This window comes from Taurulus bubalis, assembly GCF_910589615.1.
Source record: "Taurulus bubalis genome assembly, chromosome: 9".
Classification (NCBI taxonomy): domain Eukaryota; kingdom Metazoa; phylum Chordata; class Actinopteri; order Perciformes; family Cottidae; genus Taurulus; species Taurulus bubalis.
The window spans coordinates 19,863,132-19,880,987 of NC_136597.1; the positions used below are offsets into that span (position 1 = coordinate 19,863,132).

The following is a 17,856-nucleotide window of genomic DNA, read 5'->3' on the forward strand; positions in this document are numbered from 1 at the left end:
GTGTCTATTGCAGGTATCTACTGCTGCATTGGCCTGGGAGAGTGCAGGGCTTCAAACTGAAGGGCTGCGATATGCACACATGCTCAGCTCCCACGGAAAAGACAAACACATGGCCCTAAACTACGTGATAACACCTGATTCATATATGCACCTTTGCATTTAATCATTTAATGAGCTTAGTAAATACTTACTTAAAATTAAAAAAAATATATATTTAGTGTGAATAATCATGTAGATTTGAAAAAAGTCCCTCTGTGTAACCTTGTGTGTGTGCTCGACTGCAGAGCTTCATCACTGACAGAAAGCCATCTGCCCCCTAGTGGAAGGCATTGGAACAGGAACGAGTGATTTATAGTGACCTTCCTGAGGGGTTTTTACAAAGTATGGCGGTGAGTACTTTAAAGTTTAAATATTTATAAGTGCACATGTTTGAATCAGGGTGCTGAGAACACAACAGCAAGACAAACACCAGCTCTGAGTTTTCAGTTTTATTTAAGGTTCATTTTTCCAGACCTGCAGAGGACAGTTCACTTCCTTTTAAGCGCCTCAAATTTGTTTCCGTTTTTTTCTTCCCCCACGCAACATCATGTTAAAACCCACTGTATGACTCTGTGTTGGCTTCTCCTGGATGAGTTTGTTCATTTTTGTGAAATACTGTTAAATAGGGAACAGCAGGAGGGGGGGTGGGGTAAGAGAGAGAGAGAGACAGAGACAGAGCGAATATGGATCAGAATTAAGACTTCAAAAAAAGAAAGAAAAAAGGCGGTGGTCGGAGAGGTCGATCTCGAATCCTAAAGGCTGAAAAGCTCCTTAAATCACTACTACAGTACGTGGTATTGTCTTGCAGCACCTTACTTTGGGACATACACGCACATACAGTTGCTGAAATCACATACAATATTGCATATTTTTCAGCAATCATTGACGCTAGACTCCTCCTCCCATCACTCCTTTTTCTCATCTGTCCGTGTTAAGGCCTCGTTTAAGCCCTCGTGGGTCGAACAAAAGGGACCTGTGAACCCTGTTGCTACCCTCTTTAGTATTTTTGACAAATCCTCATCCGTCCGGTCATTGTCGTAACTACTTGGTGGCTGTCCATGTTAGGGCTAGCTACTGTCGGTACCACACAGTGGCACTGTGAGTAAGAGTCTAACCCTAGTGCTCAGGATGTGTGCCATGATCTCCCAAAGCCCTGGCGCCCCGCAGTTAGGCAGTGCTCTATCCTCTGATACAGAGGTTCAGCAAAATGTTCCCTCCAGCAGGACGGGGCCAGTGGGAGCCCTCCTCTAGCGGGAATGTGGGACAAGTGGCCTCTCAAGCAGGCCATCTGTGTCCCTACCTAACAGGGAGCCCATGCATAGCCTGTGCCCTCAACTCCCCTGTGCCATCTGCATTCACTCTCTAATAACCAAATCTCAGCTTCTTTTTATCATTTCTTTTTTAAAACCACTCTCAAAAAAAAAAAAAAAAAAAAAAAAAAAACTAGCTAAGTGCCAACCCCTTTTCTCTTTCTTTCTCTCGCACCTTGCTGTATTCACAACTTGGCTGGAAGGGTTCACCGCTTCACAGTCTCCTGTTAGAGTGGGGAGGATGAGGGTCTTTGGGGCAAAGCTTCAAGAGCAGATTCACAGCTTGCTTCATTCCTCGAAAACTTGTCGTGACTTCAACTTTCAAAAACACAAATGTTGTTCATGCTTAATCATTAGTTACTTTTTAAAAAAGGTCTCCCTTCAGCTAATTTGTTTCTTTGTCAGTTTGTGAAGTTAACTCTTGTGTCACCACTGGGCGCTCGATGCCATACCGTTTTCTTGTGCTCTCTGTTAACAGTGAGCTACACAATGGATCCTGCGTTACACCCAGAACTAGCTCTAATGAGTGGCAATGGTAGCAGGTAGAGGGTCCCGATAACTTGTGTGCCACAAACAAAAACAAATAGGCCTTCAGAGTAGACAAAAGGAAGGAGGAAGAGAAAAAGAAGAAAGCATGTTTGTTACTTTGTTAATAATTTTTCATACTCTGCAGATTGGTGTGTATTGCATTGAGGGGAGGGAGGGGAGCGGGGTACAGGATGAGTGGGTATAAAGTGGTAGTGGGGGAATGGATGGGTGTCTGCTGTAGTCTGTGTTCAGTGGCGGTCCACAGCGGCACTCTGTAGCAGCTCTGTGGCGGGCTGTCCCGGGGGTCTGAAAGCGGTCTGGAAGCCGGGGGGAGGGGAGTGGAACTGGCTGGCGGGGTTGGCTGTGGTAGGGGGCATGTAGGGAGCCCAGCCGCCGGCGGCTCTGTGGTGGAGGGGGAGGTGGGCGTCGAGGAGGCCGCTGTGGAGGGGCTGGGGGGGAGTGGGCACCGCCGAGCTGGCCGGGCCGTCCATCTCTGTGAGCGCCTGCAGGGACTTGAGCCAGTGTGGTGGGTTATCGTCCTGGAGACAGTCTAAACTGTTGCCCGCTGTGGTCGGGATGCCTTTAGGGGTGGTGGGGGTGGCACAGTAGTAGAGTGATGACAAACACAGGGGGGAGACAAATAAACACATTTTAACACAACGCCACTGCAATAAACACAAATAATGTGAAGATAATTTCATTTTGATGGCCTTCTGGTGCTAATAGTTAATTTGTGTCGACTCATTTAAAAACAGACCTGTTAAAGCAGATGAATACAATCAATTATTCAGACAGAAACCTATAATATTTTTTAACCAAACATTTACTCGTTCCAGCTTTTCAAATTAAAGGATTTTCAGATTTTTTTGTCCAATATAAGAGCTGATTTGATAATAGTTGCAGCAATAGCTAGCTTTTCAATTGTAATTAACATTAAATGGTTTTTAATCAAAGGTTAATTATTTGCAGAAACTGCACTGAGGGAACGCAGAGAAGAGCATGAAAAAATTATGAATTGATGAATATTAATGCAAAAGCTTTTGTATTGTTTCATGATTCTCGTAAAACTCCTCTATTGGATTCCTAATGAATGAATAACTCAGTTGTAATGTACATGAGGCGGCAACTAATAATATCTAAACAGTGATGCCTCTGCTGTTCACTTTATTCAAATTATTTATTGTTCTATAAAAAGGATTCACACATTAATTAACACTAATTTAAAAAGCTGAACTTTTCAAGTCATTCTTCACAGATGTAATATTTTTTTTTGTCTTGTATTTTAAGATACTGATCGTACAACTTTGAAGAGCTTTAAGAAAATATGATGACAATTATTCACCATTTACTTTCATCTTTATAAACCAAGCAATAAATTGAAGAAAAAAAAAGCAGCAAATTAGCAGAGTTGAAAGAGAAAATATTTGGAACGCATTCAATTATTATTATTTAAAAAAAATAATGTATAAAACAGGAGCTGGAACCAGTAAATGATTGGCTTTTTTGCTTTGTAAATGAGTTGCACAATTAATGGAATATCAAAATGATTGAGTAAATACTTACAATTTCTACCTGTGATGATCGCCGGGTCCATCCAACTGGCTGTGCCGTCCCAACTCAGGCTGTGTGAGATGCCTGCCGGCCCACCGATGTGGTTAACACTGTTGGAGGATGAGGAGGATGACGAGGAAGAGGAGTTTGGGAGGCCCCCGAAATTGATATTGATGTTGGGCAGGAGAGCTCTCAGGCCGTCCTGCCACTCTTTCACATTTAAGCCGTCTATAGAGCCACTGTTTTCTGCAGGAGGAGAAGAAAACAGGTACATCAGTTCATCAGGTGCTTTGATCACCGACTAGTGGTCAGTTGCAGAACTGCATCTACCATGTGTAAGGTCAATAAACACAACTCAAAACAAGTAGCACACAGCATACATTGTAACATCAAATAACGATTATACAACACATCTGATCTCTGTCCTCTGGAAGCACTTGCATGTTAAAACGACATCTAAGATGTCTGGTACCTGAGATGGGGATCCCTCCTAGCCCTGTGTTGTGCTGAGGGGGCAGATTCAGGTCCAGGAAATTACTGTGTGAGGCAGCACTGGCTGAGTGGTTCAAGTGTGTGAGGTTATTCCGTGTCGGGACGCCCATCCAGGGGTGTCTGGAGGCTGGCTGCTGCTGACTGGCCTGGCTGTTCTGACTGCCGGGGAAACTAAAGGAGCTGTAGATGGCTCTGTGGTGGAGCTGGGGGAGGCGTGGCAGGCCACTGGGGAAGTGGTGAGAGGCACCGGGGTTAGGGTTGAGCGGAGGCAGGCCGAGACCATGGTTGCTCCCACCGTGGGAGAGGAGCCCCGGGGAAAAGGGGCTCTGATCCTGCACCGACAGCTCCTTCTCTATCAGGTCGGCCAGGGCCTTGCGAGTGACGTCGAAAGGATCGAAGCCCAGATCGTCGTCCTGCTGTTTGCTGGACGAGCCGAAGCCAAAGGCCGCCTGCCAGTCTGTGGAAGAAGACACTGGTATTGTGTCTGTGAGGAAAGAAGAAAGACACGTGAGTGGAACTGTCCTCCATGTCAACCTTTAGTTGACTAGTCATAGGATTTCTTTGACTATCTGGCTATGAGCGTGTTCACATTAAAAAAAATAATAATTTGTTTTTTATTATATATAATCCTTTATTAAAGTGGGGAAATTATTCTCTGCATTTTACCCATCCTTAGTAATTAAAGGGGCAGTGTCCTGCTGTAAAGCACTGGGGCTTCAGTGCTCAAGGACACCTCGACATGAAACTATGGGGAGAACGGGGATGGAACCGGCTACCTTGTGATTTCAGGACCAACACTCTCTCCATGAACATGATAACTTTACATAGTACAAAAGTACAAAGTACACGGACATAAAACGTCATTAATAAATGCATGACGAAATGCCTGTACTTTTGTTGAAATGTTTACGTTACGCCGTTAACAGGCTACGCTGCGCGACTCGATGATTCTTGGCGTTTTGCTAAAAGCCTCCGTGAGATCTCCGTGAGGTCTTTTCTGCTGTTGCGTTTCTCAAAACATAATACAGATCTAACATTGCGCATGAATTGAGAGTGTCCGTATCAAATCTACAACCCCGTTTTTAAAATATTTGTAGAGGAAAGCAGCTCACTGCAGATACTGCAATCTGGTTTACTTGAAAGGGATTGCAATTTTCTTTATTCTCTTATTTGAAAAAGCATGGATGGATGAGTCACAAAAAGTTGGACCATTTTGTTACAATTTGGGTGGGGCAGTGGGGCCCGAACATTTTTATTCCTCCAAAGTGGGGCGTGACAGAAAAAGTTTGAGAACCACTGAATGAATGTGTTGCTTAGATGTCTTCTTATTCTTTCAGCTGCAATCCGGTGTGAAACGGTTGGAGGAAAAATTAAATAAAAACATAATTAAAGCGGTAAGAAGGTGTACGTCCATAACTTCTAATCACCCACAGCAAACATGAAAGTAAGAGGAGCAAAGCAACGCTGCATTCAGTCTGTGACTGTAAGACACGACATGGAACACTAGACGCACGTAAGCGAATACATGATATGTGAAAATAAGATAAGAGAATATTTTGTGATTTTTGTTTTTGCTTTCATGTCTGTTTCACACAGACGGGGTCACAGCTGAAAGAATAAGACTAAAATATTGTCCCACCCGCCATAAGAATACATCTTAAACACATTCATTTAACAGAACACACACATGCAATTACAGTCAGATCTATCTTGCTCTAGATGGGCAGTGATATTGTAGATTTATTGATTTACACATTGGGCAATTTATTGCAAGTGTCCATTTAAACTGTGTCGCTTTTATTCTGGATTATGACTTTAACTTCTTTGTATTTGTGTAATATTATCTAACAATCCATGAACTGAGCTTTGATTGTTTTTTTATCCGAGTTGATCTCTTGTCTCATAAGAGATCAACATAACCTGCTGCAGGTTAGGTGTTCAGCCTAAGTAACCATGGTGATCTACCGCGGTAAGAAGTGAACCTCCGTCAGAGGACTGAAAACCCAGAGTTAACCCTGACGTTACCTCGCTAAACACAAATCCTGCTTCGTAGCATAGGCCTCAGATCGACTCCTTCCATTCTTACCTTTCACAATAAAAGCCCATGACACAAACTGTAACTGTTCACAAAAGGGAACTAAAATTCACTCAGAGGACTCCGCTCTTAGTCAAGAGGATCCTGGCAGTTTCAATTAAATTAGCTTGACAAACTGTTCAGCATACGACAGCCTCTGTCCTTGGATCATTGCACCGTCAAATTATGCAAATTATTCGCAGACAAGTATTTATTTTTTCGTGTCATTTAGTCGTCGTGTGTAAAGGCCTTTGCAGTCAAAATTATGAAAACAATGTGGATTGCAGGTCAACACACTATTTGAGGATTAAGACAAAAAAGCACAACCAATCGGGTACTAAAGCCAAGCAAAATGTTGAATTAAATCTCCATAGTACCTGATGTGAAGAGGCTCTGTGGTTCAGGGGTCATGGGCCAGTCAGAATTGCCGCGGGGAGAGCTTGGAAAGGGGGGCAGGCCGGCAGGGAGAGGGTTAGGATGTCTGAAGTTACTGTTGTCCGAAAAGAGCGACTGGGACTCAGCTGCCGCACCCTCAAAGGGTGAACGGGCTGTGAGGTCCGACATGCTGATGGGCACCACGAGGCTGGGCTTGGTTAAACCAGGGGGAGGAGAAGGGGAGTCACTGGTGGGCATCTGGAAAAAGAGAGGAGAGGCATTCTTTAGATTCTCCTGGATCACCATCATTTATATGGAAATTTAAAAAAACGGGAGTCGAGGCTTCTCACCTGTTGTAAAGTCTCTCCATTCACCATACCAATCGACTCTGGAGGTTTGTCACTGGGACTGCAGATAAACAAGCGACACATTTAGAAACATATTAAAAAGATATGCTGTGCCAAAAATTCCGAAAACACAATGTGTAGACTGGTACAAAAAGAATCCCTCTCAATCATTACTCATGACCCACACTTATTGGCCCACGTTTTGTTCTTTTGATGAACAGCTTTGTTCTCACGAATGCCGATCCCTCTCTTCATTCACTCTCTAGCTCTCTCAACTACTGCTGCAGTCGCTCTCCCCCTCACATTCGCTTCTCAAGCCAGACAGTTGGTTGCCGTTTACAAACAGCAACCAACAATGTGACTACATATTATTCCTTTAACAAAAAGTAAATAAAATAAAAGCTTTTTCGTTCAAGATATTTTGGTGCTGTCGTCCAGGAAGAGTCTATATTACCTGTTGCTGTCGCAGTTAGAGGAGAAGGGGGACAATGCAGTATGCTGACCAAGACCCAGATCTGTTTCTAGCCCATCTGAAGCCATAGCTTCTTGGTCTAGATAGTCTAGCAGCGGAGGAGACTTGCGGTCCTCTGAAAGCCCGTTGGCCAGTTTGTTGTGTCCTGACAGCGTCGGCCACCCATCTTTACCATTGGTAGTGTTGGTTCTGTTACAAAACAGCAGAAAAATCAAGCTCAGCTCACATGGACGTAGTAAGAGAAAGAAGAATATTTAAAATAAAAAAACAACCTCTGTGTGGAGCTGGATTTACTCTTTGACTTCTCTGCTCCACATGCTGGAGGTTGTAGAAAGCTAGGGTTAATTTTATAGAGGTCTTGGAGGAGTTTCTGCTCATACTCTTGATGTTTCCCTGCCTAAAAACAAATGACACAACATGAGTCAGCATTAATCCTTTGGTTAATACACAAAGCATGAACAACAATCAATACACAAAGCAAAAGGAGCAACAATTTAATCCACATTTCAGAAAGAGAAACATATTTTACCTGCATTTCCTCTTTAGTAAAGCTAGCTGCTTCATCCCCAAGCTCATGTAGATACATACAATCAGGTTTAGGACACTGCATACTTTTAAGGAAGTAACTGCAGTACTTTGTTGTGCCTAAAGAAGCCTTTAACAGAGAGAAGAAAGGAGAAGCGATGGTTATGGGGTTTTTCTTCAAGGACTTCTAGTTTATAAAAACAAAAACATACTATTTTACGTCGCAGGTTGTTTAAAAAAAAAAGGATGGTTATATACTTTACAGAAAGCAAGACCTTACTTTTATGCAAATACAACTAAATCATAGTCACATAGATCTGCAGTTGTTAACTTCTCACCTTGAGGGTTCTGCCATCAACAACCACATTGTTCACACACTGTATTGCTCTTAAAGCATCTTCAGAGCGGATGTAAGTGACATAAGCACTGGCACTTGGCCCCTGAAAAAACAGAAAATAAAGTAAACATACAAGTACGAGAGTAAAAACCTAACTAAACCAACTAAAAAGACAAACAAATCTTGGTCAATTCCAAATTGTAAACAAAAGGTTTCACAATGCGCCTTGTAAAAGATGAATGATCATTCTATTATTTATTTTTTATAACACAGATTAAGACCTAGTCCACATGTTTTGGCTTTTGGTGTTTTTCCTCCTTCAGACGAAAACGGAAAAACCTAATTGAAGCACCGTCAAAGCCAGTGGACAGGTTTTGCCACATGCATGCGCGCACACACACACACGCATGTCGCCTCATAAGTGACTCCTCACAAAGGACATGACAATTTGAAGTTAAAAGCCCAAAACACAGTTTTCTCTATCAACAATGAAAAAACAGGGTTTCTGAAAATCTTCATCCTCTTTTTCAGAGACCTAAAATGCCATTTGGGTGTGGATGAAAGTCCAAAGCGCAGAGAAAAACTATGTTTCCAAAAATACCTGTGTCATGTAGACGCGGTTTAAATTTGAATGATGCATAAAAACACATTAATTGTGAGTAAATCCTGTCATCTTTGATCCATTCTCTCACCTGTGAACCTGCGTAGGATGTGCTATTGTTGATGACCACTTTATGGATTTTCCCAAACCTCCCAAAATACTCTGGCCGTTTTAAGACCTGTGGGCACAATGCAAAAAAAAAAAATACATGTAAAACACTTAGCACAAAATTTAGGGTGTACTGTGACTTCTTATACAATGTTCAACACAAACTTTACTCTTGAGGCTTTCATAGAAAGACATTTAAAATGTGCAATATAATAATTCAGTATCAAAAGTTTAAGATTTTATGTTAACCATGTTTAAAGTCAATCTAGCAGCTAGGGCCTTGAGTTTGCCAGACTTATTAGCATCACGCTAAAAACAGTTACCGTGCTCCAAAGTCACCGGTAGCATAAACGTCACTGAGCATCCTGGAGACTCTGTACTCACCTCTGGGTCGGCGAGTCGCTGTGAGAGGCCCACCACAAACACAAGGTTTCTCTGGACCACTCTGACACTGGCCAGATGTTTTCGGTTTTCTGTCACCTTCTGCTTCTTCTCGTTCTGTTTCTGCTTCTTTTCGTTCTTTATCCTTTGGATCTCCTCCTGTGAGAGAGGCTTGTACACAGCGGGGTCCTCTGGGTACGGCTACACAAAAAGGAAAGGATAGTGGGTAACTGAGGGCTTTAGTTGAACAGTGATTGATAGTTCAACAGGGATCACGAGCCACACGCTGAGAATGTAAATGATGAGCTGATGTTTTAATAAACAGGGCTACTTTATAAAGGGGGGTCAAAATATTTTCTCCCTCCTATAATAGCATTGGAACACTCAACATCCTCATCCCTCTGTTTGTCAGGACGAGTGATGAGTTTCTATGCTATCGTGTCATCATCGCCTCACCTTTCTACAGGCGGGGCAGAGGCCGTTCTCATCTGTGCGGATGCGATGCCAACAGAATCGGCAGATCTGATAGCCGCAGGTGCAGGGGAAGAAGTTGACGTCATCAATCTCCAGCGGCTCCATGCACAGAGGGCACTCCATGGGGTCATCCTTCATTTCAGGGCTGTGGGACATCCTATGGTATGGCGAGGGTGAGTGTTGAAGCTGGTGCCAGAGCACAGGGCTGAGAAAACACGAAAAGTTGAGTTTAAGCTCTCCATCTGAACCAATCATTTCTACAAACTGAAATTAATGCAGACTTGTATAGACTCTCAAACTGACTTTCTGACCACCAAGGTCACAATATCAGACTGAGCACACCAATATGCATATCTTTCCAGCAGCAAAGGAAACAGTACACTCACTCTATTAGGTCCACCGAGCTAAACTTCTGCAGTATTTTTACCTTAACAATGGATATCATGTTCAATTCTTAATGAAACTTTTAAGGGAGGTGGTCATTCCTATGGTCCTTAGTTTGTGGTGCCTGTGAACTGCACTGTGATTTAGGCAGATATGTTTCTACGGTTTGGTCTTCTGCATTTAAACCATAGGGTAGATTACATACTAGTAACTGCTCTCAGTACATTTTAGAGCTGAAACAATTAAGCTAGCTAGACAGAAATTAAAATATTGATCATCAATTAATCTGTTTAAGTAGCAATCCCAAATATGTATATCTTAATAAATACCACTATAGCGATTTAGCCTACAGCCTGATGAAAGTATTCTAATATTGATATACTTTATAATTACATTTGTTTAAGCAAAACAAATGAGCCTAATAAAAGACAACTGACAGCATATCTGATAAGCCTAGTCAAACACAGTCGTCATCGTGTTAAAGTGATCATGAGGATGTTGACTAAAGTAGACACCTCGTCATAAGGGAAACGCAACAAACTGCGTTGATTCACCATTGAACCCTTGGTTTCTGTGCGACAACACCGCTATCAGCTGGTGAACTCATGACAAACCCAGATCAATCAAAACCGACAAGTATGAAGTTGAATTGAATAAACACCAGGAGAATGCAAACATTATAAATACTTGGCAGCGTTTTAGCTGACAGATAAAAAAAAAAAAAACACGTCCAGGAGGGTCGCGTTTTTTTTTTTTTGCTGCTTCACTCGCAGAAATCAGCTGGTTGATAAAGTGGTGATATGAAACCGGAATACCTCACGTTAGTTCGGGTTAGCTAGTAACTTTAGCTGCTACGTCTCCTGGATCGTACATTATGACAGATGTTACTTGACTCACGTTAAGCTAACGTTAGCCGCGGATTGGTGGAAGAAGCCGGGTTATTCAGGACTGACTGTCGGTAACGTCACAGAATCAAATCAAAACACACAGCGGTGGTTATTTACTTACTGAGATTAAACGTTTTAAGACGTGTTCACCTTCTCCCGCATATAAACTGACAGCTTGCTTTAAGCTAATCGCCAGCATCAGCGTAGCTAGCATGCTACATTACCATCAGATGTACGGGGGTTTGATGCCGAGCTGACGACGAGGCCTACACGGGCTAACGCCGGACTGGGAGCAAGTTGTTGGCACTACGAACAACTGACATCGCTCTCACGGCATCAAGATCCGCCGGACAGTGGTCCAATAAGATCGAGGGTACTCTAGAGTCGGTCTGAAAAACCGTAACGGACACAAGTGTGTTTTATTTATGAAGAGAATGGACGCTGGCCCAACTAGCGACTCGGCTAACGTTACTTACCCTGTCCGTATTTAGCTTAGGATTCCACTCCAAGGGAGTCACACCAAATTGGGCGGGGACTGCGAGACAATGTGTCTGAAATGTCCAAATTTATATAACCGGTCACTTAAGATAACCGCAGTTATGTTGTTCTGTTGTGATTAAAAGGCTGTAAAGATGTTTTGCCCCTCTCTTTTCTTAGTATTGTGGAGGCAATTTACGCTCAAACCACCATCTTAGCTAGCATTAAAGTAGGGAGGAGGGAGCTGGGCAAGTGTTCAGACCGACTGAGTCTGCGCAGAAGAACAGATGCTTTGTGGGAAATACAGTTTTCGGCGACTTTGAGCTGCAACCGCAGGGACTTGTTTCCTACAAACGTTTTTATTTGACATCTAAAATAAAAAATCTAATTGTATCGTACCCATGTACATATTTGAGATACTTGTGAGATACTTACTTCATTTAAGTATTTACACCAAAAAACTTTAGGAGGTACATTTAGTTGGGAAATATGTATCAGTTTATAAAATATGTTGAATTGTCAGTATATAAACTAAACAAGTAATCAACTATTACAATAAGTAGTTCAAATGAGCTCCACCAGCAGCCACATTAGAACATTTTGAATGCAGGATTTGTACTCTTTTTTAATCTGTAATGGATTATATAAAAAAAAAAAAAGGATTTGGATTTAAATGTGGACATAATGGTTTCAGTAAAACCCTGTCATCTTCTAACATTCATTTACACACTCACAGTCACATTTTTTACATGCGGGTTTCTCAAATGTTATGGCTAAAATGATAAAAAAAAAAAAAGTCAACAAACCAATGTGCAAATGAACCAATCTACACACATTTCGTCAAAACATATTTGAAAATATTTTTAATTTATCCACATGAAGCTGGGTTTGGGCCAGCACTGAGTCTGGATTTTGCTGGGATCCACGGATTCTGAGGTGAGCGCAGGGGCGATGGGGTGCGATGACGCCAGGGACAACCGTGCAGCCAGGAGGCCCATCCGAACACAGCTGTCAGTGTCTCGCCGCTGGAGAATCCCAGCCATCAAAGCACCTGCGAGACTGCAGACAGAGCGGGGATTAGTGCCGTTTTGTTTGAAGGTTGTTGAGTCAAAAGGATTTAATGAGTGAGAGAAAGTGTGACAGAAACAGGAAGAGGTAATGATAATTGAAAAGTGGATGAAACTGAAGCAGGGGAAATTTGGAATTAAAATAAGAATAAGTGAGAGAAAGGAGGTCAAGTAAGTATTACCTGTCTCCTGCTCCAGATACATTCTTTGTCTCCTCTGCTGTCACAGTCAGTGCTGGGTAGTGGAGAGCACACAGCTGCCTCCTCTGCAAACACATGTGCAATAAACATATGCACTTTCGCTGTCATAGTAATCATCACCATTATCCATTTCAGATATAAGTTGTTCTCACCCTCTTCTGTTTTCTTGGCTGCAGGTTGACAGAGCCCGCATCATGCTCTCCGCATAACAGCACTCCACTGGCCCCCAGAGTCACCACCAGACAGTGGACATGCTCCAGCAGGGGGCGGGAGAGAGCCACAGCAACACTCAGCACTTCCTTGAGAGAGCTCGGAAGCACTGCCAAAAACCACATCCTCAATCACTAACACACTATTTGCATTTTCCCACAAGAATTCTAACTGTAACAACTGTATGTGGGAATATGTGTTTGAGATGAGGGAGTAAAAAAAGAAGTTAAACCACAAAATGCACATTAAGGAATTATGTTTACCTTCAGGTGTTGGGAGACCCAGTGCTTTGTTCATGGTGCACAACTCTGCCAGGTTTGGAGATGAATAGGACAGAAACTTCCAGGCGTCTGATAGGAAAGGCTTAGAAGCCTTTTCTGAATCCGTTGGCTCGTACCAAACTGTGACACATTGATTGTGTCGTATTAAAATCAATGAAAGCTTCTGATCGCAATCAGTCATAGTGACCATCTTAATATGCTCACCATTGATGTTGTGTTTTCTGGCAATGGAGCAAACATAGTCAATGGTGGAAACTGGAATGTTTCCATCGAGACACACAAGAGTGGCTGATGAAAGCTGCTTCTCAAACTGTGACACCTACACAAATACATTTGAAGAGATAATAATAAAGAAATAGCAATGAAGTAAGTACACTTTATTTTTCTAAACAAGACGTGCAACAAGAATGTTAGGGAATTGTAAAATATATATAAAAAAAATGATTGTCATTATTGATTAATCTGCGGCTTAAACTCTTGATTTGTCATATCTGGCCTATAAAATCTAAGAAAACACAACAAAATGCCCATCCCGCTTTCCCAAAGTCCAAATTGACATCTTAAAATATCTTGTTTTGTCAGACTATAAGTACAAACCCCAAAGATATTTAGTGTAGTATCTCTGAAAGTGCAAGAAAAACAGCAAATATACACATTTGAGAAGGGGCAACTGGAAAATCTATGGTATTTATATATTTTAAGGACTTTAACGTTGAATGGTGGGTATGTCGTTATGAATATTGTATTAAAACCTGGGCTATCCTTGCAGAAAGACGAGCAACTTCATCACTTACATACTGCTCTGTGATCTGCTGATGAACGTCCATGTCTCCCAATCCAAGACTCAGTTCTCCACTCTCAGTGATAACAGCGCAGTAAGTCGCTGTGTTTTGCTCTTCTAGCCTGAGCACACCACTCGTGTTCTTAGAGAAATAAGAAAAAAAAGTCAAGAACTTAACATTTACATTATCTAATTCTAAAAAGGGATTATAATCATGCTTAGTAATAAACACAAACCATATGTTTACAATAGTGTAACACTGCTTCGCTGTGTGAATCAGCTCCAGTGGCTGAGATGAGCAGGGGACTACGACCTAAACGACTCAGAGAGTCTGGAAGGAAAGCACCAAAGACGTGTCTGTGAGATAATCAGATTTGAAGGATGTTGCAAACAATGTTCATCTACATTATCAGATGAAAACACACCAGCAATGTTCCGTCCTACACCACCAAATGACTGACAGACACTTCCTGGGTTGGTCTGTCCAAACTGTAAGAGACAAGTTTTCTCAGAATTAACAAATGATAATATGCCCTTACATGATCTGCAGTAGTGTGGATGAATCAAACTTACATGAAGGGTTTTCGTCTTTCCTTTTGCAATAAAATCAACGTTTATTCCTCCTATGACAACCTGTAAAAGAACAGCATTGTGGGTACTGTATTATGCCAATCATATTAGAGGAAACAAGTCCACTGTATGTGTTTTTACTCACAATATCTGGGTCCGATGAGTGTTTTCCATGATGATGAGTGTTGCCTCTGGACTTTCTCTCAGTCATTTGTTTTGACAGCGCGCAGGCTATTTGACTGCCGACTTTAGCATTGTTATGAATGAGAGCAATATCTAAGAGCATAACCGGTTAAGGGCATTTTAGTTGTGATATACTGCCCTGTAACATTGTCAACAACGTATTTGCGCCACTTCCTTTCCAAATAATCTGATATGTTCTCTGCTTGATGATGATTTTTAGAAGGATACTGGCCTGAAGGGACTTTCCCTCAGTCAGCTCATTGACCATTTTAAGAATGAATGGTGTCACATCTCTTCCTGTTATACCTTTAGCCCTGAGAAAATTAAAAAGAGAGAAGAAATTATTTTTTTTCCAGCTGAGATAAACAGCACATTTGATTCACTTTGTCATGACCATAAATAAATGTAGACAGGAATTTTCCTCTGATGTTCTAGAGCTAGTATCTCATGTATTGAGAAAACAAATTGACAACAGATTATAAGCCATGCAGACTTTCTGTACCTGGCCTCTGCTAGTGCGGCCTGTATGGCTTCCTCTATCAGCTGGCCGGCTGCTGCATGCTCCTCTGGGATGGGCACCGCTAACAGGACGCCACTTTGGAGATCCAGAGACAGAGCGCTCGCTGAACGACGAGAAAAAAACAGATCCACATTCACAACAGGTATAAGTAAAAAAAAACAAGTGTTGGTAAATAATCAATATTGACTTTGGTGTGTTAAGTCAAGGTTATAAAATGTAGATATACCAATGAGCTCCGCAGCCTCCTCAGGGCTGCAGACTTGGCATGGAGAAGTGAATCCGCTTTGTGGAGAGAAGAAGGCCGGGAAATTCCTCGACGCTCCGTAAGTGGCCACACAGACACCCTGCGTCTCCTAATGAAAGATACAATAACTCAGCTTTATTTAATTAATTCAATAATTTTGTACCGATGAAACTTAGTCATCCATTTTCTTCTCGTTTTCCTTCTATTGATCATATTGACTGTTAATTCTTTTTTTATTTCTATTGAAGGTGATCTATGGTTTCAAACACACAAATAACCACAAAATGACAGGATTTTCTCCACCATGTCCTCCCCAACTTGCAGGCCATCACCAATTAAAAACTTAAACTAAAAATAACCTTTTCTTTAAATTCAAACTAAAGTCAGTACAAGCTAATAAGTTAAAGCAAGTAAAATATTGCATATTTTATATATATATATATCAATATAACACATTTTGGCTGATTAAAGTAAAAACTCAAATGTGAAAACGCAGTATCAGTAGTATTGTACAGTGACAACATTATCTCAATATTCTTACAAGGAACTCCAGGGTGCGACCGATGTCCAGAATAGACTTGACTCCAGCAGAGATGACTGCAATGGGAGTCCTGCCGAGCTCTGTCAAATCTGCACTGATGTCCAGACCTGGAGGAATAATCATTTACTCAGTCCTGACTGATGAAAGGCCTTCACACAACTCGTTGACATGATTCTAACGTATTCCTCTTAACAAACTAAGAAGACAAACTGACTGTCCTGACACTATTGGTGTCCTCACACATGGAGGAGTTCCTCAGGATGAACGATCCCATCACCTTGATATGATATCTGGATTACAAATGCACCCTCATCTCTTTTAATGGTCTTTGTCATCAAATCCAGCTGACACACTTGCAGAATTTTTCCCTCTCCGTGTGAAAGAGTTAGTTGTCCTGGTTTGTTAAGAGTAATTACTGAGTGTCAGTATGCGTAAAGTATTAGTCGGCTCACTGTTCGCTCCGTCTCTGTGAACTCCTCCGATGCCCCCTGTGACAAACACATGGATGCCAGCTCGATGTGCTGCAATCATCGTGGCTGACACCGTCGTTCCACCAGAGAGACCCTGAGGAAATAGGACAGCAAACAAAAACTCAACTCTGAGTGACAGACTCAGCTAGTTTTCAGATTATTCTGAGAGAAGTTCGTCGGGGTCTCACTTTGCTCACGGCGTAGGGCAGATCACGATGGGACACTTTCAGGGCGCTCTTGCAGAGGGCGAGGTGTTCAAGCTCCTCTGACGACAGACCGACATAGACTTCACCCTCGATCACTCCGACCGTGGCTGGAGTGGCTCCTTCAGCCCTCACAATGGCCTCCACCTGCTTCGCTGTGCTGCATTACAACATTAATGGAATTCATAATCAGGGATAAAAGCAACGTTTAGATGCGGGTAGTACAGTTGACTGACTGTACCTCAGGTTGTGTGGATAGGGCATGCCATGTGTGATGATAGTGCTCTCGAGTGCAACCACCGGTTGGTTTTCTGCCAGCGCCTTTGATACAGATGGATGAACTCTGAAGACGCTGCCTGAAGGAAGAGGTGCCATTTAGGTTCAGGAATCATCATTTCCACTATCAATCTGTTATGCATTGTGCGTACAATATACTTTTTAAGTGTTGGAGATATAATGAGAGGATGCTTTTACCACATTTGCCCAATCTGCTATGACACGTTGCGATTCCTCTTCTTAGGATGAGTGAAGAGGCTCTCTGCAGGATCCTCATTCTGTTCAGATTTTTTGGGGAAACCCTGGAAACATTTTTATTTTAGTTTTTGAATCTAAACCTGTGCCATTCAAGTTTCTTTGACGGTTAAGGACTTATGGTGCCATTTTTTAAAGACTGTTTTTGATGTTTGTTTTTAGACATCTAGAGAAATGAACATTTACTTGCTTAATTGGTTGATTATGGTTAAATACATATTGTTGTGTTTTGTACATGGAGAACAAAATGCTCTACAATGGTTCGAACAGAACATTAGAAGGAATCACCAGTCATTGGTCAAATTAAATGGATGCTTAGTATCAAAAAGTGCAGATTTAAAAAGGAATGCGTTCCTGTTTCAAGTGCACACAAATGCTTGTAAAAAGATGGAATATAAACAAGTGTGTTAATATTAAAAGCTATTCTTAAAACATCACAGTAGAAATATAAGGTTAGTTTAGGGTTAGCAGTATTGGATTTGGATCAATGAATATCAGATGGAAAAAAAAGGACAAACAAATCAGAGTGTAAAACTATTCCATCCACTGAGTAGACTGCAGAGGGCCCAAAATATTTAGAGCCCAAATGCACCGCTGTGTTTCAAGAATGAGCGTGAGTGGGACATTTATGCAAATTCAAAAGCGAAGGGAATTTGGGGGTGAATAGCTGCAACAGTATTCTCCCCTGGCATG

General features: G+C 41.9%; 2 protein-coding genes across 2 annotated transcripts; both read right to left on the reverse strand.

Annotated features, from left to right (window-relative positions):
- Positions 1–503: 503 nt before the first annotated feature.
- On the reverse strand, positions 504–11,398 carry cnot4a (CCR4-NOT transcription complex, subunit 4a). The gene is made up of 13 exons (XM_079223997.1): positions 11,362–11,398; positions 9,597–9,819; positions 9,144–9,341; positions 8,743–8,829; positions 8,052–8,153; positions 7,718–7,843; positions 7,461–7,585; positions 7,171–7,377; positions 6,720–6,777; positions 6,372–6,627; positions 3,901–4,404; positions 3,450–3,674; positions 504–2,457 (listed from the first exon to the last, which is right to left on the reverse strand). Exons 2-13 carry the CDS (start codon positions 9,768–9,770, stop codon positions 2,126–2,128), a joined length of 2,394 nt encoding a protein of 797 aa, XP_079080123.1. The 5' UTR covers positions 9,771–9,819; positions 11,362–11,398; the 3' UTR covers positions 504–2,125.
- Positions 11,399–12,225: 827 nt separating this feature from the next.
- Positions 12,226–17,185, reverse strand: LOC306741600 (uncharacterized protein; the record flags this gene model as incomplete). The annotated part of the gene is made up of 18 exons (XM_079223907.1): positions 12,226–12,421; positions 12,612–12,694; positions 12,782–12,948; positions 13,103–13,240; positions 13,325–13,439; positions 13,915–14,043; positions 14,138–14,232; positions 14,327–14,390; positions 14,475–14,534; positions 14,617–14,747; positions 14,883–14,968; positions 15,157–15,277; positions 15,401–15,527; positions 15,960–16,066; positions 16,412–16,523; positions 16,618–16,792; positions 16,874–16,988; positions 17,107–17,185. The coding sequence occupies 18 exons, from the start codon at positions 17,183–17,185 to the stop codon at positions 12,226–12,228; spliced, it is 2,100 nt and encodes a 699-aa protein (XP_079080033.1).
- Between the last annotated feature and the right edge of the window lie 671 nt (positions 17,186–17,856).